The sequence below is a fragment of the Pipistrellus kuhlii genome, unplaced genomic scaffold, assembly GCF_014108245.1.
Source record: "Pipistrellus kuhlii isolate mPipKuh1 unplaced genomic scaffold, mPipKuh1.p scaffold_m20_p_2, whole genome shotgun sequence".
NCBI classification, from domain to species: domain Eukaryota; kingdom Metazoa; phylum Chordata; class Mammalia; order Chiroptera; family Vespertilionidae; genus Pipistrellus; species Pipistrellus kuhlii.
In genome coordinates, this window is record NW_023425515.1 from 2,906,909 (window position 1) to 2,934,802 (window position 27,894).

At 52.9% G+C, this 27,894-nt stretch overlaps 1 protein-coding gene across 4 annotated transcripts in view; it reads left to right on the forward strand.

The window, feature by feature from the left end:
* The window catches only part of BACE2 (beta-secretase 2), a 61,840-nt gene that overhangs the window by 18,426 nt on the left and 15,520 nt on the right, over positions 1-27,894 (forward strand). For 2 of the 4 annotated variants that reach the window (XM_045585256.1, XM_036445642.2), the window contains exons 2-7: positions 3,996-4,084; positions 10,797-11,013; positions 14,355-14,483; positions 15,909-16,043; positions 17,316-17,417; positions 22,669-22,818. In XM_045585256.1, coding sequence (XP_045441212.1) covers positions 3,996-4,084; positions 10,797-11,013; positions 14,355-14,483; positions 15,909-16,043; positions 17,316-17,417; positions 22,669-22,818 — 822 coding nt within the window. The remainder of the gene's footprint in view (positions 1-3,995; positions 4,085-10,796; positions 11,014-14,354; positions 14,484-15,908; positions 16,044-17,315; positions 17,418-22,668; positions 22,819-27,894) is intronic. The other 2 variants (XM_045585257.1, XM_045585258.1) reach the window with 2 other exon arrangements.

Below are 27,894 nucleotides of genomic sequence, written 5' to 3' on the forward strand. Positions count from 1 at the left end.
TTCCTAGCCGGTCCTGTGGTGCGATGGCAGAAGCACCGGCATGTATGTGTGCACACACGTGCAAAGCCTGAGTACACGTGTGTATGTGTGCACACACGTGCAAAGCCTGAGTACACGTGTGTATGTGTGCACACACGTGCAGAGCCTGAGTACACGTGTGCATGTATGCATACATGTGCAGAGCCTGAGTACACACATGTATTGTGCACACACGTGTAGAGCCTGAGTACACGTGTGTGTGTGCACACGCGTGCAGAGCCTGAGTACACGGCACAAACCAGTTCTTCCGAGCGAAGTTCCTCAACATCTGGTTGTGTTAAGTGTTTGGAAATGGTTTCCCCCCCCCCACCCCCTCTTTATAGAAACAACCTTAATTTCTATCTAGATTGTGGAGAAATGGCGCGTGGCAATCATTTTTGCTCTCTTTCACAAGCGGTGTGGAAGGAAATGAGGTTCGTTCCTAGAGCCGAGGCGCGGAAAGGACCCTATTAGCAAGTGGGGCGCCGACAACCCCTGGAGTCACTGTAGGCCGACAGCCGGCGTGGCTGGGCCGGGAAGGACGCTGCGTGGGCCTCTGGCAGCAGCCGCCGGGAGACGGGCCGCTGATGTGATTGGGAACCGTTGCGTTAAACGGGTCATTATTTAGATTATCTGCTAATTTTCCTATTCACCTGCAGCAGAAGAGACAGTGGTATCTGAGAAGTCCAGGGCTGCTGATCGCTCACCGGGTCCATAACCAGTTCTTCCCTTTACCTATTGCGGCAGTCGGCACGTGGCTCTCTGCGTGGTTAGTGCCCCGGCATCGCCAGGAGGGGCTAGGGGCCGTGGGAGGCGGCGTGCAGCCGTGTGCACAAAGCATGCCACGAATCTGAGGCCACGTGTATTCTCAGCGTCCCTGTGGGGCTGACTGGTGCGCTCAGGGGTGAGATTGTCATGTGTGTGGGTGGCATTGAACCTGAGGAGGCAGGAGATGGTTTGGGGAATTCCCGGGATAAAGGAAGCAGCAGGTGACGTTGGTGGCCTGTGGAGAGGGGTGTGGTGTCCAGACGAAACCTGCACCCCAAGCCTCCCATTCCGACCCTTCGTCCCTTTACAGTGGATGGCACACAATTATAGGGCAAGTGGCAATCTTTCCTTTTTTTCCTTTTCAGTTGACACTGCTTGCCCTGGCCCCGGGGAGAAATCAACCTGAGAAATGTCCGTTCCCAGCACCATCGGGCAGGAAAAGGGTTGGCTGGTTTACTGCGCAGAAACATTATCAGAAGCAACCCTCCCCTCCGTACCCCCTCGCCCCCACATGTTTACTGCTCCCTGGATGTCCATCCCTCGCCTGATAGGGCGGCTGCCTCAATTATCGGGGTGATGTGTCTCCTTGAATCACACTGTAGGAGCGGCCGAGGCGGTGACCAATATTGCCGAGCCGTGCATGGCTGTGGATATTTCTGGAAGCCGGCTTCTGCTGAGCTGGCCGGGGCGGCGGGACAGAATGCCCAGGCAGCTGGAGTCATCGGTGTGACGTGGCACAGCCTGTGTTTGGGGGGGCTGTCTCCGCGTGTGTGGCCCCCGCCTCTGTGAAGCAGGGACAGCGTGTGGCATGGCAGGGTGGTGAGGACAGGGGTGTGTGCAGGACGGGGTTCTGACATGAGGCAGAGGCTGTGGGTGGAATTACACACCCAGGAAAGAAGGGTGCGATGCCTGCCAAGACGGTCCCCGTCACTGGGGCCATTGTGCACAGGACAGTAGTCTTGTGTCCACGTTGGCCACGCCTGTGCGCAGGCGCTGGGGGCGGGGGTGTGGATGCCAGCCTGGGAACCGGAGTCCTGCTGGGCTGTGGGCTGTGTGGCTGCCAGCAGGACTCGGGGAGCGGCTGTAGACACGGCTGGGAGAGGAGGGATGTTGGTTCCGGAATCCATATCTTGTTCTCTGGGACTTTGAATGGCTGAGAAGGATAACTTCTCACTGCACTCCCTTCTCTGAAAGGCCTGAAGTTCCCCGATGGGCCTCATGAAGGGATGCTGGCTTTATCCCCCTTCCTCCCTGCTGCCTCCACCTGGGCAACTTGCAAAGCTCACCTGGCCTCCAGGAAACATGTGAACCCAGGCCTTAGACTCGGGGCCCTGGGAGCTACATATGTAGGGTGTCCCGCCAAAATGGGAACACACACACTGAGTCATGATAAGGTGCTATAGAAGACCAAAGAAACCCAAGCAACGCCTTAGAGGAATGGAATCACACAGCTTTGTTACACCGGCGGTCTCCGAGGAGTCACCTCCAAAGTCTGAGCAAACCAATATGGTGGAAGCCCTTATTTTATCCCCTTTGGCTTCTTTGTCAAAATATGGACGGGGCCTTCCGGACCTTTCGTGGGCACTGCAAAAAGCCCGGTGGGTTGGGATAGGGGCCTTGCGACCCTCTCTAAGGGCCTGGCCTGGCACCAGCGCTGATAACCCCCTCGGGGGTTGTGTGTTGTTCATGGTTTTGGCATCTGTAAAATGGGAGCATTTAGGTAACAGGTCTTGTATGACTGGATTGTGGAGAAAGGGGCAGTGACTTAATTATAGGTCACCAACGATGTACCTTAGGTGACTGGCACAGATCCAGATTGCTACCCCCCTCCCCGCTCCCTCCCGCCCAAACTTCAGGGTTACATTGGAATTGGCCTTTCAGTCTTCTCAAAGCCAGGTTTATTAAATAAAATACCTATCAGCTGTTAAAGTGAGCATACATTTTGGGGGACACTCTGCGTTAGCTCACGTTGCTTGCACCGGGTGTCCGCTGTTGCAAATTTCATTCCGATGGCGGATCAGGTCGGACCCTTGCTGTTCGCTCACGGATCACGTGTGACATTGTGATGTGTTAGAAGAAACATATACTTGGTCTTCATCTCAGTTCCTGGCAGAGCTCCTGAAACCCTAGCAAGTTCCCAAGTGACCAGAGTGATAAAAGGCCTTTTGTTAGTCCTGACAAGCCCTCTGAGCCACACCCAGTACTTCAGGAGCCAGCCTCTGGAAAGCCCCTGAGGATGGGGAAGTACCTGGAAGAAGAGGATTGGAGCTTCCAGCCTCCCCTCCCTGGGTGGGGAAGAGGGGGAGCGGGGGGCCGGGGGAGGGGGGTGAGGGGGGGTTGGACTCTGAGCCAGTCACCCATGGCCAAAGATTTCGTCCATTATGCCCAGTGTGGAGGCCTCAATCCAAATTCTGAATGACGTAGGAAGTGATGGGAATTGCAGAACAGGAGAGACTGACTGGGAAGGGGCATCCAGGGACCTTGTGGAAAGAGGAGAAATGTCTGTATCTTGGTTTGCAGGGACACCACATCTAAATTAAGATGACCAGATGCCCCGTTTTTGGTGGGACAGTCCCGATTTTTAACAGTTTGTCCCACCCTGATTTTTAATAATTTGTCCCGGGACGCGGGACAAATTTGTTAAAAATCGGGACTGTCCCGCCAAAAGTGGGACATCCGGTCACCTTAATCTAAATGTATCAGTGGAAAATCAAAGATCTTGCATTTGTATTAGCTGTAAATTATACCTCGTTGAAACAAAAAAATGAGGCCTGTGACCAGAGTTCCCAGGTGCTAGCAGCAGGGATGAGAGAGGCCCCGATGGATCGGGATTTCCAAGTGAGACGGGAAAGGCGGGAGTCGCTGGGCCCAGCCCGGTGACAGACCTGGCGACAGCCCGGGGTGAGAGGGTCTTCCTTGTTCGTGCCAGTGGCTTAGGAAGGACAGCCCCGCTATCTCTCGGAATCTGTTCTCTGTAAGGCTTGCTGTGGATCTGCGAGGCAAAACCGTTTCCCCTCCCTGCTGCCAGCTGCTTCTTGGGCTGGGTTCACCTGTCCGTTTAATAGCAGCTTTCTAAAAACGGTCTAATCGATTTAAGTTTTTCCAAGTAATAAATGATGAGTAGTTAATTTTTAGAAGAATCATTCAAGAGTATGGTCTCTTTCAAGTAACCTGATGGCCTCTCTCTCTCTTCCCTTTAAAAACCAAAGCTGCAGATTCTCGTGGACACCGGGAGCAGCAACTTTGCCGTGGCCGGCGCCCCGCATCCGAACATAGACTCCTACTTTGACAGCCAGAGGTGAGTGATGGGTCTGGCTGGGCTTGGGGGACCACACCAGTTCCTCAAAGTACCCCGGAGTGAAACAGCCAACGTCTGTTTCATCTTAAGGAAGGTATATGTTTGCACTAGTACATAGTTGTGTGTATGTGTATATGTTTGTGAGAGTATCTCTGTGTGTAGTGTGTGTGCAGTGTATGTGTGAATGCATCTGTGTTCATTCCGGGGGAATCCATAGGACAGGGGTCGGCAAACTCATTAGTCAACAGAGCCAAATATCAACAGGACAGCGATTGACATTTCTTTGGAGAGCCGAATGTTTTAAACTTAAACTTCTTCTAACGCTACTTCTTTGAAATAGACTCGCCCAGGTCGTGGTATTTTGTGGAAGAGCCACACTCAAGGGGCCAAAGAGCCGCATGTGGCTCGTGAGCCGCAGTTTGCCATAGGAATTAGGACATTCTAATCGTCTCTGTACACGCTTGTGATTCGATTCAGAAAAGTGCAAGTCAGCATCTTTGTAGTGACACCCGAGTGCAGAGAGCACATGGTCCTGGGCGTTGGCTGTGGCCTCTCTGGTCCTAACATGGCGGGAACTGGAGCTGGGAGAGGCCCCGGAGGTGGGCAGGAGACTGCGTGGGGCCTGGGCTGTGGGGAACCTGCCTCTGTGTTGTCCCGTAGTTTGTACGGAGTTGCTTTGTGTGCCCTGAAGCGATGCAGAGGTGATGTCATCTCCCTGCATACGCAGCTCTGGTGGCCCTGATGTCCCGTTGGGGAGAGAAGGGGGCATTTACATCGAAGGAGTCAGGACCTCTAAACGTAAACATCCGGGGGGACAGCAGCTGGAGACGCATGCTGCCGGGCAGGCTGTGAGCTCACCGCGGGCACTCGGGGCCCAGAGCAGGCTGGCAGGAAGCTGGCTGAGACAGACCCGGCCCCAGAGCGGCCTGGGGAGAAGGCGGGATTTTCCTCGTTGGCGCAGAGTCTTGGTGGCGCCCCCCCCAAGAAACTACGTGTGCATTCGTCCCATGGGCACTTCTGCATTCAAACCACAGCTGGATTGACTCGCAAGGAGTAAATTAGTGAGATTTTTCTTTCTTTTTTTAATCCTCACCCCAGGATATTTTTCCATTGAGAGTGTGGGAGAGGGAGAGACAGAGAGGAATATGGATGTGAGAGAAACACATCAATGGGTTGCCTGCCGCAGAAACCCCGGCCAGCACTCAGGCCAGGAAGTAGCCTGCAACCGAGGTACATGCCCTTGACTGGAATCGAACCCAGGACCTCTCAGTCCACCGGCCGACCCAACACTCCACTGCGCTAAACTGGTGAGGGCCTGAGATCTTCCTAGTTGTGGGAACCCTAATCACGCGGATCGTGTTAAGGGTTGATATGGGAACCCTTAACCCGACCCGCGTGATTCAGGGCCCACTCTAGTACCTTAGAACGTCACTCACATTGGCCTCTGTCCCTCAGCCCACCTTTCCTGTAATGAGAACATTCTTCAACAAGGCCACGGTTTTTCTTAGCCGAGCCAGATCCAGGCGGCTCATCGCTGACCTGCAGGCACTTCTTGTCGCCAGCTGCCCCACGTTCAGCTTCACCTTACCTTCCTCCCACTCCTGCCCTCCGTCTCCCAGGCTTCCATAGACTTACAGGAGCACAGATTTATTATTGTGAAGCTACGAACGACGAATATAACGCAGCCTCTGTGTAAAGGACGTGTGATGTGTTTGTCTGAGGCACACCTTACCCCGCTGCTCTCGGTGGAGCCAGGAGAAGGTTCTCGCTGCCTTCCCCAGCTCTCCCAGGGCTTCTGCTCCGAGGGCGGCGCCTGCGCCGTGATGCCTCTGCTGGCTCGGCCCTCTGATCTCCCTCGGTTAGAATGAGGCTCGGTTGGGTTTGTCGGCCTCCAATTCAAGTCCCCCAGACACTGGGGACTGAGGTTTCGTGCTTCCTGAAGCGTTTCCCCAGTAATTGGGGCCTGGGCCTGGGGCTCTTTGACAAGGTCTCTTTGATTTGGGAGATGGGATGTCAGGCTGCCGTGAGTCATCGTGAGTCATCGGTGTGTCTCGTTCCGCTGCCCGGGGCGGCCAGTGTCCCACGAACTGCTCCGCAGCCAAGGGAAGGCGGTGTGCTTTTTAAGATGTGCTTCTTTTCCAGCCAATCTGACAGCCTCCAGCCGTGGTCTTGAGAGATTCAATAGACTGATCATGTCTGACCTGCTGCTCTATTCAGGAAATTAAGTATATTTCTATTAGTGTTTCTCTTCCTCCCACAATCCACCTGGGGTGGAGCCCTCAGATCATCAGCATGGCACGGGAATTAGAATATGCGCGAAGTACCTGGTAACCTGAAGGAGGCGAGCTGGACCCCCCAAACCAGATGCCTCCTCTGTCCATGTGACAGTGACAGACATTTTTGCCCAATTCTTTTTTCCCCCAAAATATGTTTTTATTTATTTTAGAGAGAGAGAGAGAGAGTGTGTGTGTGTGGAGAGAGAGAGAGATACATTAATGAAAGAGAGAGAGAGAGAGATATCAATGATGAGAGAGAATCCTCAATCAGCTGCCTCCTGGGGATGGAGCTGGCAACCTATGCATGTGCCCTGACTGGGAATTGAACCGGCGACCTCTCGGTTCATGGGTGGACGCTCAAGCCCTGAGCCACACATTACTTCCAAGTGCCTGGCTTTAGGTAATGTATGGAGCCTGCCCGTTGTTTGGGTGTCCAGGGGGGACTGGCCCTATTGGAGCCACCACCCATGGGCCATTGTTGAGAATGTTGATGAGCCACCAGGTCAGGCCGGCCTAGAGCCTTTGGGCTCTGCGGCCTCTGTTCCAGTCACTTCCAGGCCCGTGGGAGAGTCAGAGGGGATCTGGTCCCCGGGCCAGGCCAGCCACCCTGAAGGTAAGTCTGAAGTGTGCACAGAACGGAGTGGGCAGAGGCCTGCAGGACCCTCCTGGGTGGCGTGACCCAGGGGAGCCCTGGAGTTCTGCCCTCCTCCTTCTCTCTCGTGTCTTCTGAAACGGTTGTGGTTTCTTTTGCAATAACAACAGGTGCTGGGCTCTCTTCTCCTCTGTCCCATTGATTTCCCTTTTCAATCCCAAGTCCGCCGAGCACCCTCAGCAGAGGAGAGCGGCTCCTGAATTTGGTGCAAAGCGGTTTGACTGCGGTGCGTGGACCTTTTCCTGGCTCCCGCATCCTTGATTGGCCGCTGTTTCTGGGCACGCTGAGATGCTGCCGAGGAGAAGCCGATCTGGGCTCCCTCTCCGTTTGGCTGATTAACGTGCGGAGCAGTCGAGAGCCAAGGCTTTTCAGCGCCAAGAGGCAGGACGTTAGACCGTGAAGGGGGAGGAACGCACCTGTTTGTTAATTTAGTGCTGGAAGCTGCGCGCTAACCCGCAGAGCTGCTTGCGGTTCGTCTCCAGGCCTTTGGCTGGGCCTGCGGGTCCCAGGGGATGTGACTGAGGAGTGCTTTCTCCCTTCAGAGCCGTGCTCTCCGCAAGGGCAGCCGTTAGCCACGCGTGGCTCGTTAATTAACATTAAGTAAATGATCAGTGTTCCATCCCACCATTATCACTTTTTATTTATTTTTATTTTTTTATTGATTTTTTTTTTTTTTTACAGAGAGGAAGGAGGAGGGATAGAGAGTTAGAAACATGGATGAGAGAGAAACATCCATCAGCTGCCTCCTGCACACCTCCCACTGGGGATGTGCCTGCAACCAAGGTACATTCCCTTGACTGGAATTGAACCTGGGACCTTTTAGTTTACAGGTCAACGCTCTACCCACTGAGCCAAACTGGCTAGGGCCCATCATCACTTTTTAAGTGCTCCGTAGCCCCCCATGGCTGCTGAATGGGATGGCATCCAGAGACTATTTCTCACAGCAAGGTCTCCTGGGGAGTGCTGGTCTGAAACATAACTGTACCTTTTTAAAAATATATATTTGTATTGATTTCAGAGAGGAAGGGAGAGGGAGAGAGTGATAGAAACATCAATGATGAGGGAGAATCATTGATTGGCTGCCTCCTGCACACCCTCCACTGGGGGTCGGGCCTGTACCCCGGGCACGGGCTCTTGACCGTAATAGAACCTGGAGACCCTTCAATCTATGGGTCAATGCTCTATCCACTGAGCCACACCAGCTCTGGACAACTGTGCTGTGTGCAATCCTGAAAGGCTCCTCCACCTTCCTGGCCACCTGAACCAGCCTTCCCCACACACTGTCCCCTTCCAGTGGGGGTGGCTACACCTTAGATGAGACAGTTTGGATATTCAGGAAGAGCAGCTCTGCAGAAGACTTTTTTGGGGGGGAGAGGGGAGCTTACATTTTGTAGTAATTCATACATTGGGTAAAGGTAGCAAGTGATTAGATAATTATAATAACAGCAACTATTTTTGTTGTATACCTGCCGTGTTCCAGACTCTTGTCCCAAATGCTTTACATATTCACTCTTTCATCCTCAGAATTAACCCCATGAGGGGTGGTGCTATATTCTCCCCATTCTGAGTCCAGGAAACTGAGGCACAGAGAGGTTAAATGGCCCGACCCAGGGCTTCACTGGTATTTGAGCCCGAGCAGTGTAGCTCCAGTGGCCTCTTATCTCTCTGCAAACGACAAGGAAATATCCAGATGGTCCCCCGCCCCCTCACCCCCACGAGGGCACTGGCAGCTGGTGGGAAAACTGTAGAAGACATACTAGGTACCCTGTTTCCCCGAAAATAAGACAGTGTCTTATATTAATGTTTTCTCCCAAAGTTGCGCTAGGTCTTATTTTCAGGGGATGTCTTATCTTTCCACGTGCTAGGTCTTATTTTCGGAGGATGTCTTATTTTCGGGGAAACACGGTAGATGTTCAGGCTCTTGGCGCTACCAAAGAGCCTGGACACAGTGAAAAGAAAACCATTTCTCAAAAGAAAGCGATGGTGCTTTTCCACTGTTTGGAGGAGAGAGCTGATCTTCAAGCTCAGGAGCTGGCAAAACTAGGGCCCACAGGCTACCTGGGACCGCCTGTCTGCTTTGTAAATAAAGTTTTATTGGAACACAGCCAGGCGCATTTGCTCACGTGTTGTCAGAGGCTGCTTGCTCATTATCCTTGTGGAGCTAAGGAGCTGAAATGGAGGTCATGTGACCCACAGGAGCGTAAACATTTATTTCCTGGCCCTTTACAAAGAGGGGGTGCCAACCTGTGCTAGATCACCTCCTCCGAGCATCTCAAAATAATCAGCATCTTCTGTTAGCAATTGTGTGGTTTTCAACTTGAGGGATGACCCCAGATTGTCGAAAGGGACTGAATAATTTCGCTGTTTTTATTCAATTCGGTGTAAATGAATGTAGCCCGGCTGCCTGTCAAGCACACCTGAATTTCTGTTGTCTCTAAAGCTCGGCATGTCACCAATCCCCAGGCGCCCACCTCTCCCTGACCAGACTCTGCACGTTCCCTCAGTCATTTCTGGAGTATGTAAGAAACATTTTCATACAAATTTTGTAACTTAATTTTTACAATATCCTGTTATACATAATTGTTAATAACGAACTACAATGTGTATTAATGACGGATTCCTATCATCGTGTTGCATTCATTTCCCTTAGCACCTTGTGTGCAGACGCACCATTTCTCTCCACTAATACCAGCAGAGAATATTTTAGCAGCCGATGGACATGGCATTAGTCTTGGACTGACTTGTTTGGAAATATTTCACTTTCGGAGAACAAGAAAAATAGGTTTATTTGTGTTACACTTATTAATTTGTGCAGTTATTCAGTGTCTGATAAGTTAATGTTCAAGAAAAAATATTAATTTTTATTAAAATGTTCTATTATTTTTCATTAACAGTGACTCATTAATTTCAGCCCTTTGTGTTCAGCATGTCTCTGTCGAAGTAAACCTACATCTCTATGAAAATTGAAGCTTTTGTGTTTTTTACATACATAAACCTAAACCTTGTATATCTGGCCCATGGTAGCCTTGAGTTTGACATGCTTGCTGTAGCTCTGTCCCCTGGATAGCTCCCATCACTGGCGTTCTCTTTGTTCGCTTGCCTACTGTCTGCCTCTGTGTCATTTTTCCCGCCCATGATCTCACCTTGTTCAGTTACTGTGTTTGAGTAACCTACGCTTGGGGCTCTGTGCGTATGGGGCAGGAGGGGGTGCCCCGTGAATTGTGTCAGGCATGCCATTGCTTTATCCCCCACATTCTGCTGTGAGGATGATCCACTTCGGGGCATGAGGGAGGAGCCCTGACGGAACCCGGGGCATCAGGGGGGAGTGTGGGGCCTGAGGGGGTAGGCCTGTGGCGTTGGCGGGAATGGCTTCGTCTTGACTCATGACACTGGTTGTGTGAATCTGAGCCCTGGGCTGCTGGTGGCGCTGCTCCCTGTGTCACCAAGCCCAGGGCAAGGTCCCCACCCAGCCAGATGGCCAGGCAGGTGCCCACCCGCAGTGGTGCCTTCCCAGGCTGGCACAGTCAAGTGAGCAGCGGACCTATGGGCCTGTACGGGGGCATGAGAGCTGTATGCATAGAGACCACGTGTGAACTCGCTATTTCCTGCCACACGCTGCCACCCACACATAGTGGCCATGCGTGTGGGGGGAGATGGAACCGGGTTCGATGTGCACCGGTGGGAAACGCTTGCAGCTGACTGACCAGGTTTGGGACAGCCGTCTGCCCCCACAGCCAGCCGCCCGTGGGACAGGGACACCCAGGCCCTGCTCTCCTCCATCCAGGTCCAGCACGTACCACCCCAAGGGCTTTGATGTCACCGTGAAGTACACGCAGGGCAGCTGGACGGGCGCCGTGGGGGAGGACCTGGTCACCATCACCAAGGGCCTCAACGCTTCCTTCCTCGTCAACATCGCCACCATCTTCGAGTCGGAGAGTTTCTTCCTGCCGGGGATCCAGTGGAACGGCATCCTCGGGCTCGCCTACGGGGCCCTGGCCAAGGTGAGCACCGTGGGAGGCCAAGGGGAACGGAGCGACGGGAGGAGGACCCGCAAACCCCTCGTCCGAGGGGCTGGGGAGCGGGTCCGGGCCGTCGGAGACGGTCAGACGGGATCACGGGGCCGAACGGACCGCTGGCCACACCGTTCATGAGATGTCTGGGCATTTTTACAATGAAAGGGACATGGCACAAGTTTGGAACCTTCCTGCAAGATACCCTGGTGCCATTACTTGCTGTTTGTCTGGTGTTTTTATCTATTTGACTCGTATAGTTTGGAAATGTTGAGAAGCTGGATCACTCTGTAGGTTTTGTGGAGGAGGTTTTATTAGCGTAGGGTCCAGAGAAAACACATGTGTTACATCCATCCACTCGGATGCAGATGGGCCCTGCAGGAGACACGGGGGGTGGACCCAGGGGCCTTTGAGGGACACCTGTGGCCGGAGCCGGGACACCTGAGAGCCTGCCTTGGGACCCCCGGCCACTGGAAGTAGTCCCCCACTGAGGAAGATGGGGGAACCTTGTTCTCGGCAGCATCAGCCCCTCACAAGCAGGTGCAGGGTCTCCAGTGTTTGCTGTGCAGGAAGCACTGCTGGCCTGGCGGGCAGGAGAGGGAGGCGGCTGGCAGAGGCGGGGTGGGGTGGGGGTGGGGGCACGGGTATTTCCACAGGGAAAGGCTGCCAGGGGCAGGTGGCTGGGACACTGAGCACCTCTGGGCACGTCTGCAGACACCCAAGCAAGGCAGGAGGGCATCCTCCGGCCTGTCCCAGGCACCACCCCTCCTTGCTCAGGGTCAGGCTTGGAGCAGAGCAAAGAGGGAAACCAAAGGCGCCTGGCAGGAGTGGCAGGAGCAGCAGGGGCGGCAGGCCTGTGACCACAGAGCCCCAGCGTCCCTGAGGTACCCGGAGGGAAGGCCTGCTCTCGCCTCCAAAGGACACTTGTTCCAGCTCAAGTTTACTGGCAGATGGTGCAGGGGTGGGGGAGGGGAAAGGGGAGGGGGGAATCCCCAGCCCTGTGGTTTCTCAAGGAGAAAAACCAGCCCCCTGAGACACGCGGCTGAGAATACCAATGATGTCAGTTCCCACAGCTCCCCAAGAGGCTGACTGTGTGAGGTCAAGTTACTCCCCACCCTTTTTTTTTTTTTTTTTAATATATTTTATTGATTTTTTACAGAGAGGAAGGGAGAGGGGTAGAAAGTTAGAAACATCAATGAAAGGGAAACGTCGATCAGCTGCCTCCTGCACACCCCCTACTGGGGATGTGCCCGCAACCAAGGTACATGCCCTTGACCTGAATTGACCAGATTCGAACCCGGGACCCTTCAGTCCACTGACTCAAACGGATTAGAGCAAGTTACCCCACTACTGAGATGCGTGCACTGAGGATCAAAGGTCCGCCTCGCCCAGGGCAGGCAGAGCCCCAGCTGCCCTGTTTCTCTGTCTGTGAGGCCCAGCCCGGCCCCGGACCCCCCTCTTTTCTCGGTACCGTAGGCCCAGCTTAGTAGGAGATTTGCGTACCTTTCATTTCTTAGTGTATTTTCACCAACCACGTGACCCTGGGCCAAACATTTCGTCTTCATGTGACTTTGAAAGTGACAGACGTGGGTGTGATTATGCTCATGCTGGTTATTGGGAAGCCGGTGGAGGCGAGCTAACCGATCTAGAATGAATAGCATGTGAAACTTCCCTTGGGAGTCAGCCACGTGGGGGTTTCCAGACATGCCACGTGGCCTTTTATCTTTCCGTCTGCGAAATTCCAGGGTGAGCAACCACTGTTCCCACACGCCAGCAGCCGAGGAAACAGGGAGAGGCTGTGCAGGGAGCAGGGACAGGCAGGGCGGGGGGGGGGAGGGGGGTGATGACGGTGAGTGGTGGCCATGGGGTGGCGGTCCCTGGTGGACCCCAGATGCTTCCCACTGAGGAGGCACCTACGGGGGCTCCCTCCTGCAGATGCCCAGGTCCAAGCACGCCCCTCCATCAGGCTCTCTTGGTCGCAGAACGGTGTGCTTTGAAACCTCTGCAGGGACCCTGGGCGCAGTCCCACTGACGGTGGCCTGACGGAATCTTAACAGATCCCTGACTGTGCCAGGCCCCGTGCCCAGCCCTTTATGAGATAACACCCATTGAAGCTGAGAACCGCTCTCGGAGCCCATTATCATCCCATTTCACAGATAAGGAAACCAAGTCCCAGGGTAAAGCAGGTGTAACAGGGATTCAGTCCTGTGCCATGGTTACCTTGCTCCGACAGGATGGGTGACAGAACACCCCTGAGTCAGCACCGGCCCCACCCGTGTCCAGAGGCGCCTCCGTCTCGCTCACTGACCCAAACACAAAGTCCTGCGGCAAAGACAGACACCGTCCCAGGCTCCCCAGATTCCACGGGGGCTGCGTGGGAGACAGTGCAAATGAACTCAACAAACGGGAAGATTATATGTTTGCTAGTGGGGCTCTCTCCATCCTCCCTCCAGAACTGTCGATGATAATGTGTATTATCTTACAGATAATAAATGACCGTGCCTTCTGTTAACCACGGGTTGTTGGCATATGCCTGTAGCATCCATGCTACCGCAGTTTAGTTTCCACCAAAAACCAACCCTGAGAGTGACGAGCTCTCCTGTCTCCCAGCTGCCAGAGCCACAATCGAAACGCAAGCCCATGACCTTCCTTTGTGACCCCAGCACCCGTGGTCCAGCCCCACCTCAGAGCGGTCGGTAGATCGTCCCTCTCTCCTTTGAGTCCTGGGGAAATGGGGGCGTCCTCGGCATAGAGGGCTGCATGTCAGGAAGGCGTAGAGTGAAATTTGGCAGCGGGGAATAAACGATCCAGCTTTCCAGCGTGAGGAGCAGAGCATTGCTCCTTTTCTGCTCAGTCCCAGCTCACCGGAGTTCAGTGGGCAGCTGAACCGCCTGGGATCTGAGACAAACTGTCCCCTGGGTCCCCTAAGTTGCATGATGGACACAACTGTGGCTGAAAGAGGTGCAGACCAACTCCAGCCCCGGGACCCTGCTCTCTCCTTCCTCCGAAATGTCCTCAATGAGAATCCACCCGCTACCCGAAAGCCACTTCCCCAGCTCCCCACGCCGCCTCACCCGGCTGTGGTGATGATGAATGGGACAGCATCCCAATAGCTTCCAGGAGCACTCTCACTCCCGCAGCCCACAGGAACACTCCCCCGTGGCAGGATGTCCTGCCGGAGGGTGTGACTCATTGTTAAAAGTACTTAGACCTAAGCATGTTTACCGTGTAGCTGTGATAAACGTTCCATGTGAACATGCCATGGTGTGGACCCTGGGCGTTCCTCACCTGGCCTGTGAGTCTGAAGTCTTGTCCCTGTCCTCCCTCCGCAGCCGTCGAGCTCTCTGGAGACCTTCTTCGACTCCCTCGTGAGGCAAGCCGGGATCCCCAACGTCTTCTCCATGCAGATGTGCGGGGCAGGACTGCCGGCGGCCGGATCGGGTACCAACGGAGGTAGTCTTGTGGGTATCTTTCCGTCCTCCAGAGGCGAAAGAAACTCACAAACACAGGGGCTCTGTTTTGTTTGTTTGTATTATTTTATTAAAGACCCTGATAGAAATGGTAGACGTGTAGGCGTACACAGGCCTTGGAAGAGCTTGATAATAGTTATTACAGGACCTTTTTAAAAGTGAGCAAAGTTAGCTGTTATTTTTATCTTTCCTAATGGTCCTGCCATCCCAAAGATAATTCTCATAGCTTCCCCGAATTCCATTAAAGCTTTTTGAAAGTTTTCCTGTGGAAGGGAACTGGTTTTGAGGGGTCGGGGAGGGGCAGGTGAAAACCAGGGGGGCGGTCTGCAGGTGGGCCTCACTCTGGGGAGGGGACGCAAAGGCGGTGCTTGTGATTTCATATGTTTGGGGGAGACAAGAACATCTGTATATGCTCCCTCCCCAACACACACACACACAGACACATACATGCATGCATACACACGCACACACACACACACACACACACACACAGCTAAATGGTTTGTTAGTGGAACAGAATCATTCAAGGCCATCAGCCCTGAGTGTCCCCTTGACGGAACCTGCACCCCGCCGTCTCCAGCAGGAGGTGACAGGTGAACGCAGAGGAGGGCGCCTTCCTCAGGGTGGGCTCTGCCTCGCCTTTGCTCTCCAGCTGTGAGAAACAAGCTCAGCCACTTGCATTTGCCATCAGTGCCGCTGCTCTTTTCTTTGAGAAAAAAAATAATGTGTTTATTGATTTCAGAGAGGAAGGGAAAAACAGAGAGAGAGAGAGAAACATCAATAATGAGAGAATTGTTGATCCTGCGTGTCCCCTACAGGAGATGGAGCCCACAACCTGGGCATATGCCTTTGACCAGAATCAAACTGGGACTCTTCAGTCCACAATCCGATGCTCTATCCACTGAGCCACACCCACTAGGGCAATGCAGCTGCTTTTAACCCCTAGATATCCCCTCTTCAGGGGAGAGGGGGCCTAGGATTTGTGGAGCAAGGTTATGTAATTTTGCAAAACGAAGTTTGATTACGGAAGCTCCCCTGTGTTCTGCTTCCGTGCACTCGGTGGGGTAGGAGGGCATCCTCTGTCCTGAGGGCTGAGCCATGTCCGGCTGGGTGGTTGACTACCTCACTGCATTTTGAGGGCACAGCCTGGGTACGGTAAAGCTGGAGTTACGTGTGCTTCCTGTCGGTGAGGGAACCCCCGGAGCATCCTGATCAGACGGGGCAGAGTATTGTCTGACCTGTGGCTACCTGGCCCCACATTCGCTTTTCAGGCATATACATTTGTATTGTAACATCAGCCTGAAGCGAAAGTGCGACTCCAATGAGGGCTTGACTTACAAAGGCACGCTGCTTTGTGTCACGTGCCGTATGCCTGTGTGTTTTCTCTCTCATCCCGGTTACTGTTTTCCATCCTAGGTCCTGGGAGGAATCGAACCGAGTCTGTACAAAGGAGACATCTGGTATACCCCGATTATGGAGGAGTGGTATTATCAGATCGAAATCCTAAAGTTGGAAGTCGGAGGCCAGAGCCTTAATCTGGACTGCAGAGAGGTACCCACCCTGTACGCTCTCTGTGCCTGCCTGCCTGTGTGCCTGAGGTCCTAATGTGGCAGGCAGGACCTAATGTGGGAAATCAGAAGGTGCATTATACTATAAGACAAATCAAAGATTCATGACCTTAAAAGTTAACAGGGCCTTTAGCTGTATGACAAGTTTAAATTGACCCCTCTCTAAAAAAAATTTTTTTAATGATTTTTTACCATCACGTGGCTCAATAGGAAAAAATTAGCACCACGTGGTGAGTGAGGGAGGCACCTGGTGCTGCACCTTCGCCATTCTGCAGGTTTCATCGGTGTCAGGGACAGAGGGGACAAAAATAAGCTGAACGAAACCAAAAAGAAAGCATCAGCTTTATCTTTCCTTCAGAGTTAACCATCCCCCACCCTCTGTACAATCCTCACTCAGAGAAAAGTTCTGCTCTAAGGATGGGAATGGCTGGCTGAGCTACAAGGAGGCAGGTGTGCAGGGCCGAGAGCCCAGAGCCATTGCTAGCCTCTCACCCCGCTCACTGCGTGTTGGCGTATTAGCGGCACGTGATGGCATCATGATGATGATGACTCGAGGGAGCCTTCGTCTGCTATGAAATTCTCAGAATGGTTTATGAAAACCCCCAGCATTTCATTACATCACTCCCTCGTGCCTCCAACCTTGGCATCCTGTCCTCCTGTACGCCCCATCGCAGACCCCCACAAAGGCCCATGCACCCACCCGCCTGAGAAGCCCACAGAGACGGGATGGATGGTGGTCCATCCCACCCAGGTCAGAGGGCATTTGTTCACCATGAAGGAATCCGGTGGCAGAATCCAAGGGCCTGAAGTAAAATGCAAGCTGTGTGTGTGTGGGTGTGTGATGCTCCGAGGGAAGGTGGCTCTGGTCCTCTTTCTCCCTGGGCAGCCTCAGGGAGGGCTGGCTGGTGTGGGTTGTGCAAATGGCATTTAATGTGCCATCGCACCCTCTGAGGGGACGGGGGTCTGCCCTGGTTGCCCCGGAGGCTCCTGGGTAAAGGCTTTGGGCACCTCTGCATGAAGGACAGGCTCTGCGTGGGGAGGGCTGCTGATTTTGGTCATGCCACTTCCCGTTTCTGGCCTCAGTTTCTTCATCTGTGAAGTGAGAACGTTGAGCTCAAAGATCCCAGATTTCCAGAATATAAAATTCATCGTAACCGCCAAGCAGGTGCCGTGGCTGCCCCAGCTTGTGCATGACCATGCCCAGGGTTGGCGGCTGGTGCGGTGTCACTCATGCGCCCTTTCCTTCCCCCTTCAGTATAACGCGGACAAGGCCATCGTGGACAGCGGCACCACCCTGCTGCGCCTGCCCCTGAAGGTGTTCAATGCCGTGGTCGACGGTGTGGCCCGCGCGTCTCTGGTGAGTGTGCGGGCGGATGAACCTGGGAGAACACAGGTCATGGCCATGTGCTGGGCAGTGTGACCCTCTGTTCCACTGGCCTCCCTCTGAGGGTTTGAGGGCTGTGTGTGTTTTTAACGATTTCTCACTCATTTCACCATCTTGTTATTTGACATTAACTGGCACCTCATTGTTTCATTTTAACCCGAGAGAACTGGAATCTGAAGGTGCAGCGTATTTGTATTTGAAATGATGGTGTAGTCGGTGCTGAACAGTTTTTTAATCTAAGAATAAAAATGGCAATATACTACATTAAAATAAATAGCCAAGAATATGTTTGTAGCCTTTAAAACTAAAGAAATAAACCAGAAATCATACTCCTTACCAGGCCTCATTCAAGCTGTGTTGGGATTTTTTTTTAAAGTATATTTTATTGATTTTTTACAGAGAGGAAGGGAGAGGGATAGAGAGTTAGAAACATCGATGAAAGGGAAACATTGATCAGCTGCCTCCTGCACACTCCCCACTGGGGATGTTCCTGCAACCAAGGTACCTGCCCTTGACCGGAATCGAACCTGGGACCCTTCAGTCTGCAGGCCGACGCTCTATCCCCTGAGCCAAACTGGTTAGGGCTGCGTTGGGATTTTCATTCTCTTGTAAAAGAATGTGATCCACCGGTGACAAGGACCAGTTGGCCGACATAATAATGACTGTGTGGTCACGTTCAGTAACACAACTGAAATCGAGGTCAGAGACAAGTGCCTTGTGGAGACCTGGCTGATGGTATTCCCAGGGTGACCCCCATTTTCCAGTCTGGGGCATCGGAGCGGACCAGCTGGCATTGATTGGGAAGGGCACAGCTCTGGGGTCAGATGGGACTGAAGTTAGTCTGGTTTCTGGCACAGATGAGCAGAGTGCCCGGAGAAGGGATCGGGCCCCCTGAGGGCCCCCACGTTCTCAGCGGGGTTGTTCTGGGGTCACGTCCTGCGCCCAGGTGCTCGGGACAGAGGAGCTGCTGTCCAGGGTCCGCCCTGCAGTGCTGCTACTGTGTGAATGCAAGGCACACGTTCCTCCCAGCCGCGGGGGTGTTTTTAGGATAAGATCGGTCCAGCCCTAACCGGCGTGGCTCAGTGGATAGAGCATTGGCCTGCAGACTGAAGGGTCCCAGGCTTGATTCTGGTCAAGGGCATGTACTTTGGTTGCGGGCACATCCCCAGTAGGGGGGTGCAGGAGGCAGCTGATCGATGTTTCTCTCTCATCGACGTTTCTAACTATCCCTCTCCCTTCCTCTCTGTAAAAACTCAATAACATATATTAAAAAAAAAAAAAAAAAATCTGTCCATGAGGGACTCCCTGTCAAAGTCACCGGAAATGCGTGTTTCCCGCAGATCCTTGTCCTGCTACTAACTCGGCTGATTTCTCACTCCGCTGGGAAGGCCTAGTTCAAAGGATGCTTGATCAGAAAAGGCAGAGCAGTTGCTTTATTACAAGTGATGACGGGAACCTGGGAAGAGAGAGAGGGCTTGTAGTTGTCCTGAACAGAAACTTCAAGACTCTGAAACTGCCATGGGGCACTGGCCGGTGTGGTTCAGTGGTAGAGCACTGACCTGTGCACTGAATGGTACTCCCAGTCAAGGGCACGTACCTGGGTTGCAAATTCATTGCCGGCCCCAGTTGGGGCGCACACGGGAGCCAGCCAATTGATGTGTCTGTCTGACATTGATGTTTTTCTCTCTCTCGCTCCCTCCTTCCCTTCCACGCTCCCTAATAATCAATGGGAAAAATTTCCTCATGGAAGGATTAATGATAGACAGACAGACAGACAGACAGATATAAAACTGCCACAGGAAGAGCAGCAGGCAAACAAAAAGCTTGCAGAGGAGGAATAAAAAAGCAAGAACACGGAGGCACTAAAAGGTCATCAAGGCGGCAGCCAGAGCCGTCTAATATCCGCTGAATCAGACAAGGAAGGCCTGAAGCTTTAGAGCCTGACATTCAGAATGCTGGCGGCAAATCAGACGAGGCTCGAGGCTCGAATTACGGAGGCGTCTGCCCGTTTCCCTCACTCGTGGACATGTCCGCAGCAGAGTCCACACGGGCCTTGTCAGGCGTAATGCTCTGAGCTACCAGTGCTTGTCAGGTGTAATGCTCTGAGCTGTGAGTGCTTCCCCATGGGCCCCGGAAGTGCCCGGACCCTGGGCGTGTGACCGACCGCCAGCAGAGCCTCTGGAGAGAGCGCCAGGCTGTAGCCGGCAGGTGTTGGCACCCCGTGGTCATCGGATCACGAGTTGGGCAGTGACTGGCTTTGTAAGAAAACCACGAGGTGCAGGAGGGAAATTAAGAAATGTGTTTGCCTCATCGCCACGGATCCTGTGACCCCGGAGCCCGCGTCAGGAGGAGCAACCTGGGAAGGCTGCTTGTCCCGGGAGGGTGTGTGCGCTCTGCGGACCTTTGTGTGCGCACCAAAGGCGTGTTTGTTCCCCGTCTGCCGGCCCTCGGAGCCGCCCCCGCCTGGTTTTCTTTTGGGTCAGGGAAAGGCTGGCTCGTTGGGCTCTGGCTCCTGCGTGGACTATCGCCTTGGGACTTTAGAAATGAACTAGAGGCCCAGTGCATGAAATTCGTACATGGGGGTTTTGGGGGAGTGTGTCCCTCAGCCCAGCCTGCACCCTCTCAAATCTGAAACCCCTAGAGGGATGTCCGACTGCCCTATTACAATCCAGGACTGCTGAGTCCCAACCGCTCGCCTGCCTGCCTGCCTGATTGCCCCTAACCACTTCTGCCTGCCAGCCTGATCACCACCTAACCACTCCCCTGACAGCCTCATTGGCTCCTAACTGCTCCTCTGCCAGCCCAGTTGCCCCTAACTGCCCTCCCCTGCAGGCCTGGTCGCCCCCAACTGTGCTCCCCTGCTGGCCTGATTGCCCACAACTGCCTTCCCCTGCTGGCCATCTTGTGGTAGCCATCTTATGTCTACATAGGGGCAGCCATCTTGTATGTGAAGGTCAGTTTGCATATTAGTCTTTTATTAGATAGGATGGTGGGTAGGCCTGTATTTTGAAATGAGCCCAGTGGGGACTTGTGTGTGGCAGAGATTGGGCTCCACCCCTCCCGGCTGTGGTACCATGCATCTCAGGCCTCGTGCTTCTGCAACTCTAAAACACACAAGCAGAGGCCCAGCTTCCAGATGACTTCTGACTCTAGCCCCCTCCACCCCCCGCCCACATGGCTTAGCCCCTGGAAGCTTCCCAGGCTCCTTTGGAGGCAGACGGTCCCGCATCAGGTTCTGAGCTGAGCCCTTCAGGCCAGCTCCTTGGCCTCTCTGAGCTTCATTCTCCATCCGTGGCTGGACCTGCTCTTAGTGCTGATGTTAGAGCTGTGGGCCGTGGGCCAGCCGAGCCACCCTTTCCGGCAAAATGACTGCCCCGCCTCATCGTCTGGCAAGAGGCTCTATTTCCAATCGACTAGGATGCCCATTTCCAATCGACTTCGCTTCTATCAAAGGAGACACTGCGTTAAAGCCAGTGTTAGAGATCTTGCAGGTCACTCCTGGGCAGTCCAGGGGGCAGCCTTCCGTGGATGGAGACACAGGATATTTCTCCCTCTGTCACCGGGAGGGAGGCTGGCGCCGGTGTGTGCGGTTGTAGCACAGGACACACCCCGCGTTCATCCTGCCCCGCCATGGTATCCTCTGTACCTGCCCCACGTGTCCTGCACAGCAGTGTGCTTAGCTTCCATCACTCCCTCCTCCGGGCACCTCTTCCCAGCCCTGGGCCGCTCTTGGGGGTCTCTCTTCCTGCCCGTCTCTCTGGGTGGGTCCTAGGTCCCTCTCCTCCCTGTACTGTCCTAAATGCTCTGTCCATGGCCACATCACCGTGTCCCACCCTCCTGTCCGTGACTCTGGAATTCAGCCACGCCCCCTTCCTCCCCCGGAGGCTGGACTCAGACAAGTGACCTGCAGGTCCCACTGGAATGCCGCAGTGACACTGTGTGCCGTGGAGCCCAGGCCTCTGAGAAACGGTTTCTGATAAATGCACCATGGTGCCCTGGCTCTCTCGTGCCTGCCTCATGCGCTTTTCTGTCCTCGTGACTGTCATCCGCGTCCCAGTGGGGCAGGTTTCATGGTCTGCCCTCCTCCCTCCTCCTTCCCCCTCCCTCCCACTATACCTCACCAATGCCCTTTCGTCCCTAACTCAGCCCAGGTGTTCCTACCTCAGGGACAAACACCTGCCTTCCTCCCCGTCAGTACTCTCCTAGCCCTGTCCCCACCACATAGTCCCCCAGCAGGGCTCTGTGCTGGCAGGGATGTGCTGGTAGCAGAGGAGCCTGCCGCACGGTCCTCCCTTGGGGAGCCAGCAGGCCCAGGGCAGCCCTGCTCTGGTGCCTTCGCTGATTCTGGCGAGATGGCATGGCTGGAACTTGTCATTCACTGAAGATTCAGCAACTAGTAGTGGGTGACTGTCCTTCCAGTCCCCTGACGAGAGGCACAGGTGGGCGTTCTGTGTTCCAGCCCATTCATATTTCCCACAGTCTGTCCAGGGTCTCCCTGATGGGCTTTGTTAGGACCATAAGGGGATGCAGATAGCAGGCCTCTGTCCTTAGAGGACTCAGATCCTGGTGCAGGAAACGGAAGTGAACCAATCACAGTAAATGTCAAACTAACTGCTACAAGGGCATCCCCGGTGGAGGACCAGCATTATGGGGGGTGGGGGGGAATCAGGGAGGGCTTCCTGGAGAAGGCATCATCTGAGCTGAGATCTGGAGAGGAGAAAGATGTTCCAGAAGAGCAGAGAGCTCGCAAGGGGCTCTGTACCTGGAGGAAGCTTGCTGGGCGCGGGGAATTCAAAGGAGAGAGGATGCCTGAAAGGTCCCCAGGGCCACATTTAGGATCAGGTCTCTCTTTTAAAGGGTCCTTGCCAACTATGGTGTTACCTTGGGCAAGCCACTTCACCTCCTGGTGCTTTGGTTTCCTCATCTGTGAAGTAGAGGGGGTAATGTTACTGCGCTGATGGCGGTGTTTGAGGATTAGATTAGACTGCAAAGCGTTTATAAAGGTGCCTCAGGCCGGCGAGTGCTCCACAAGCCACGGTGTGTTAATAATTGTTATTTGTCAGCACCGTTTCCCTCCAGAGGACTGATGGCTCCCGTGCGCCGCCCAAATTAAACCCTGTTTATCCCCGTGGGCCTCTGGCGGGGTGACAAGAAGAGCTGGGAGCTGTTTCCTGTTGACGCGCCAGACTAGTCATTAGTTCTCACGTTATCATGCTTTGTCTAGATTCCAGAATTCTCGGATGGTTTCTGGACTGGATCCCAGCTGGCATGCTGGGCGAGTCCCGAAACACCTTGGTCTTACTTCCCGAAAATCTCCATCTACCTGAGAGACGAGAACTCCAGCAGATCCTTCCGCCTCACTATCCTGCCTCAGGTAGGAGCTTGGATTTGTGCTTTTCTCTCTTCAACGCGTAGCGTACAAAAGTAAAGCCCTCCATGCATAATATCTAATAATCAATACCTAGCACAGGCATAGATATACAGTGCTGCCGAGTAACAAACAACCACGAATAGCAGCAGCTTTATCAGTGAGCTTTAATTCCTGCTCAGGAGCCTGGGTGGGTCTGTTGATCTCCTGGGCTTGCTCTCCTGTGTCTTGTCAACTGGTGTTGGCTGGGTCGAGGGTGGCCTCAGTCTAGGATGGTCTAGGTCTAGGTTGGCCTCAGTCTAGGGTGGTCTTGGTCTAAGTTGGCCTTGGTCTAGGTGGGCATTGGTCTCGGTGGGCCTTGGTCTGGGCTCTGGGATGGCCTCGTTTACTCTGGTGGCTAGGTCAGTGGAGTGATAGGGCAGTTTGTTGGCTCACCATCCAGCGGTGACTCATGCAGCGGTTTCTTCTTCTGAGAGAGAAGAAACTTGGGGACTCCTGCAATCTATTCCCAGAACTGGCCACCACCTCCTGCACAGTGCTGCCCACACAAGGCCCAGGCCAGCCCAGACTCCCGGGTGGAGAAGTAGACACCACCTCCCAATGGGAGGGTCTGCAAAGTCACATCACAAGGGGGTGGCTACAAGGAAAGGTCAAGAATTGAGGACATTTTTTGCAACATCTCCAACAATACCAATAGATGGGTTTTTCCTAGTTATGTGTAAATAAAGAATAAAACGAGATTCTCAGAGATTAAGACACCATTTCCCCCATAAGCAATAAATCATTGATTCCTTCTTCATCCCAAGCATCTAATTCAATAGGCCAACTCCCGTCTTCCTTAGTCATGTTCTCGCCTCTTCCCATAACTCTCAGTATGTCCCTCACTCCCCCTTCTATCACGTCGGGAACCTCCAGGGTGCCCTGTAGGCATCCATGTCACCACTCTGTTTCCTTTTACAACGATTCCAGGTCAGGCTTCCTAAACCACAGCTTTCAGTGCCACTATTTATTTATTTATTTAATATATTATTGATTTTTTACAGAGAGGAAGAGGGAGGGATAGAGTTAGAAACATCTATGAGAGAGAATCATTGATCAGCTTCCTCTTGCACATCCCCAACTGGGGATGTGCCTGCAGCCAAGGTACATGCCCTTGACCGGAATCCAACCCGGGACCTTTCAGTCCACAGGCCGATGCTCTATCCACTGAGCCAAATTGGTTTCGGCTTCAGTGCCACTGTTTAAATGCCGATGGTCTCTTTCCCTGGTGTGGCTCTCCAGGACCCCCTCGCTGGGCCCTTCCTTGCTCTCCCCTCTATTTCCTGCTCCATCCGTGATCCTCCACTGATTGGCCACTGCGCCTGCTCCCTCTCCTAACCTTTGCTCTCACCATTCCCCGCCCCTCACCACTCCGCGCCTGAAAGGCCTTCTGGTCCCCACTCCATCTGTGCATCTACATTCTTCCCGTCCTCGAAGATCCGACTAGAACAACCCATCCTTTGTGGAACCTCCGCTGAGCAGAAAGACCCGTTTGTGAGCTTGCTCTTCAAGCCCATAATGCGAGTTTTCCAGGCTACGCATCTGGCAAGGGGCCATGTCTTTGGGGTGTATTTTATGCCGTTGCCTTTTTCCCTTTGGCTTCTGTTCTCTGAAAACACACATGTACACACACACTTCTATTCTCTCTCAATTCTTTCCTTGAAGATGAGAACCATGAGTTTTAAAGACCACCCTGCCTTCCACAACACTGCCCTGCATGGGAGGGGAGTGCCCTGTGACAGTTAAATGGCTAAGCCCTGTGTCTATGCCATATAATCTGGTAGATTTGGGATAAAAGAGTGTGGCTAGGAGGTAGGAAAGGAGGAATAATTTCAGAAGAAACAAGTAAGGGATAATACTGCCTTTTCTCCATTTTTCAACTTTACATAGGGGAAGAGGGTAGCATTCCAGAAAGGGGCACTTATTGGGGAAAAGACTGAAATACAGCCTGGCAGAGAACACTGTCCTTGACTCACTCGCCCTGTCTGCGTCTACCTCTTTAACTATAAAGGAGAAATGGTAATACTTGCAGTGGCATGTTCAGAAGACGGCCATGACCTTGGCTGCACGGCACTGCAAAGAGTGATGTTGGAATATGTTTTCAGCATCTTTAAAATAATGTACTTTTTACGATTATATTTTGGTCGGCCAGCCAGCCAAATGTGGACGTTATTTCATCAGCGCGGTTTGTGACTGAAGTTAAAGCCTAGCTGGAGGACACGGGTGGACGTGTCCTGGCAAATAAACGGCGTGTGGGTGGTTGGCAGAGTCAGGGACTCGCAAGAAGCAGGAGGAAAAAAGCAGGCAATCAGGGAAAAACCTATTATGTCCCGGGCAGCTAATAGCCATCAAAGCTGAAAGTTCCCTGGGGATTGTCGGTGTTCTTAGGATCAAGCACGGGGTGAGTGTGGGGACACAGGAGGCAGGGTGGGGAGGTGGTGTCCATGTGTATATCTCTGAGTAAGAACCCAGTCTTTTTTTTTAAATATATTTTATTGAGTTTTTACTGAGAGGAAGAGAGAGGGATAGAGAGTTAGAAACATCGATGAGAGAATCATCGATCAGCTGCCTCCTGGGGATGTGCCCACAGCCAAGGTACATGCCCTTGACCGGAATCGAACCTGGGACCTTTCCGTCTGCAGTCTGATGCTCTATCCACTGAGCCAAACCGGTTTCGGCAACAATCCAGTCTTATTCTCACTTGTGAGACTGTAGTTTTTTTGGGGGGTTGACTTTGACATGTTCACATTTTTGGTTTTTAAAAATCAACATTCCCCATTGCTTGAGTTTTTATTCGGCCTCATCATGTTTGCTTTCCGTTGCCTGTTGGGAAGGACATGGATGTGTAATTGTGAGCAATCCCCTGCTGAAAACACACACACATACACACACACTTCTATTCTCTCTCAATTCTTTCTGCACGTTCCATATGCTGGTCACACCCCTCAAGGACGCACTGGTGTCATCTAACACGTCAGCTCTGCCTGCCCCACCCCTTTCCTAACATTCAGAGCAATCACAGGGCTCCTTGTCCCCAAAGTATTAGCCTGGGGTCCCTACCTGGGACCTTCAGGCCCAGCAGGCAGAGCTGGGCAGGTGGCTGCTAGAGCAGGAGAGTCTGGATTGTCACCAACACCGTTTTCGAGCAACACACCAGCTGAGTTCTCTTTGGCCTGTTAAAAAATCCATTTCCAGCTCTCAGACAAATTCTGATTGTTTTTTCACATAACCCTGTACGTGTAAATAGTTTCAGTCTTGGTGCCACTGGTTCGCCCATTTGTACTCAGCATAAGGCAGACAGTTTCTTCTGAGATCCAGAAATGCCACAGCTTTCTCGACATGTGACACATTGACAGTCTGGAATTTTTATTGGGAGTTCAACTGGGACCCAACAGACAGACCAGAGTAAAAGATACGAATTCTGTTCACATCAGTATCATCAGTTGCATCATACTTCATATAATTATTTGGATTTCATTGTGGGATTAGTTCATTCAAAGATAGGGATGTGTGTATGTGTGTGTGTGTGTGTGTTTCTGATTCTGTAACAGCTAAGCCACCTTCCCCTCTCCCCCCCACACACACACTTAATTTAGCACTGATCAAAGCTTAGCCCCATTCATTCATTTGACACACATTTATTGAGGTCTTCCTATATGCCTGGCGCATACTAGTTGCCTAGGCGCTGGGCACACAGGGAGGAGTAGAATGATGCCTGGCCTTGAAGAGGGGTTTGCAGACAGACACACCAATCAGTGCAGGGTTCGCCCTGGACACAGCAGCTGCTCGATGCCCAGCAGGTGGTGACTCCAGGCCCTGCCACCACTGTGTCCGTCCGTGCTTCCCCTCTGCCCTGCAGCCCCTCTCCCTCCCCTCCACCCTGCAGCCCCTCTCCCTCCCATCCGCCCTGCAGGGGAAGTACAGTGGCGATAACCTTCCTCAGGGTCAGATTGATCACTTATGTTTTCGCCAGCACAGCTTCTGGCTTCCTTTTCTGTTTGGATTTTAAATGCTGTTTCTGTACCTACCATTCCAAAGACCCCCACTCGGCCCAGTCTGCCTCCTCCACCTCCATCAGTCATCCTACGGAAGCCCCTCCCTCTGATCTCCTTTCAATCTTTGCTCGTCCCTCCAATATCCCTACCTCTCACATTCCCAGAAGGCCCAAAATTGCCTATCTGAGTATTGACTTGTTCCTCCAGGTTTTCCTTAGTGCTTTCATCCTTTAGGGCAAAATCCTTCTCACTTATTTTGTGCTTTATTGTGTTTTTTTGTTTGTTTTTTTTCAAAAAAATATATTTGTCATGTCATACCAAGCCATTCTCTCTTAACTGCCTACATTTTAATACTTTTCCGTTAAAAAACAACAACAGAGGAATTGTTACCAATGTGATATGATTTGCTCACTGATTGTTAGATTTAATTCATGTCCCCAATAACTCTTGCCTCCTGGAAACCTCAGGACAGGGGCCTCACACATGTCAGAGATTCTTATCTTTTGATGCCGTGTCTTCTCTCTGATTGTGATGGTTTTTGCCTCTTGCACTGAGGAAGTCATCCTACCTGTGCATCCTGGAGCCAGTTAGGGACCTTTGTTGTAGATCAGGAGAGAAGAGGCCAACCATGACCTGGACCAGGGTGGTGGTGATGGAGATAGGAGAAGTGATCAGATCAGGTTCTATTTCAAAGGAAGGCCGCAGGCGCCGTGTGCGGTCTCGGTGGGAGATCAGAGATACTGACCTGGTGCTCTGGCACCTGAGTCAAGGCTGTGTCACGGATTTCACTGAGACAGAGAGCCTTCAGATGAGCAGATTGGGGCAATTGCCAAAGTTCAGGGTTATCTTCTTACTGTTACACTTGAGATGCCAACTGATGATGAGTGGGTGGGCAGGTGGACAGAAGCGTGTGGCAATGGCAGCAAAGATCTGGGCTGGATGTAAAGATTTGGAAGCCTCGGCATAGAGCGCAGGGGTGTACTGAGGGCCATGGGGCTGCATGAGCCACCTGGGAGGAAAGATGGAAAGGAAGCCAGAGCTCTGCAGT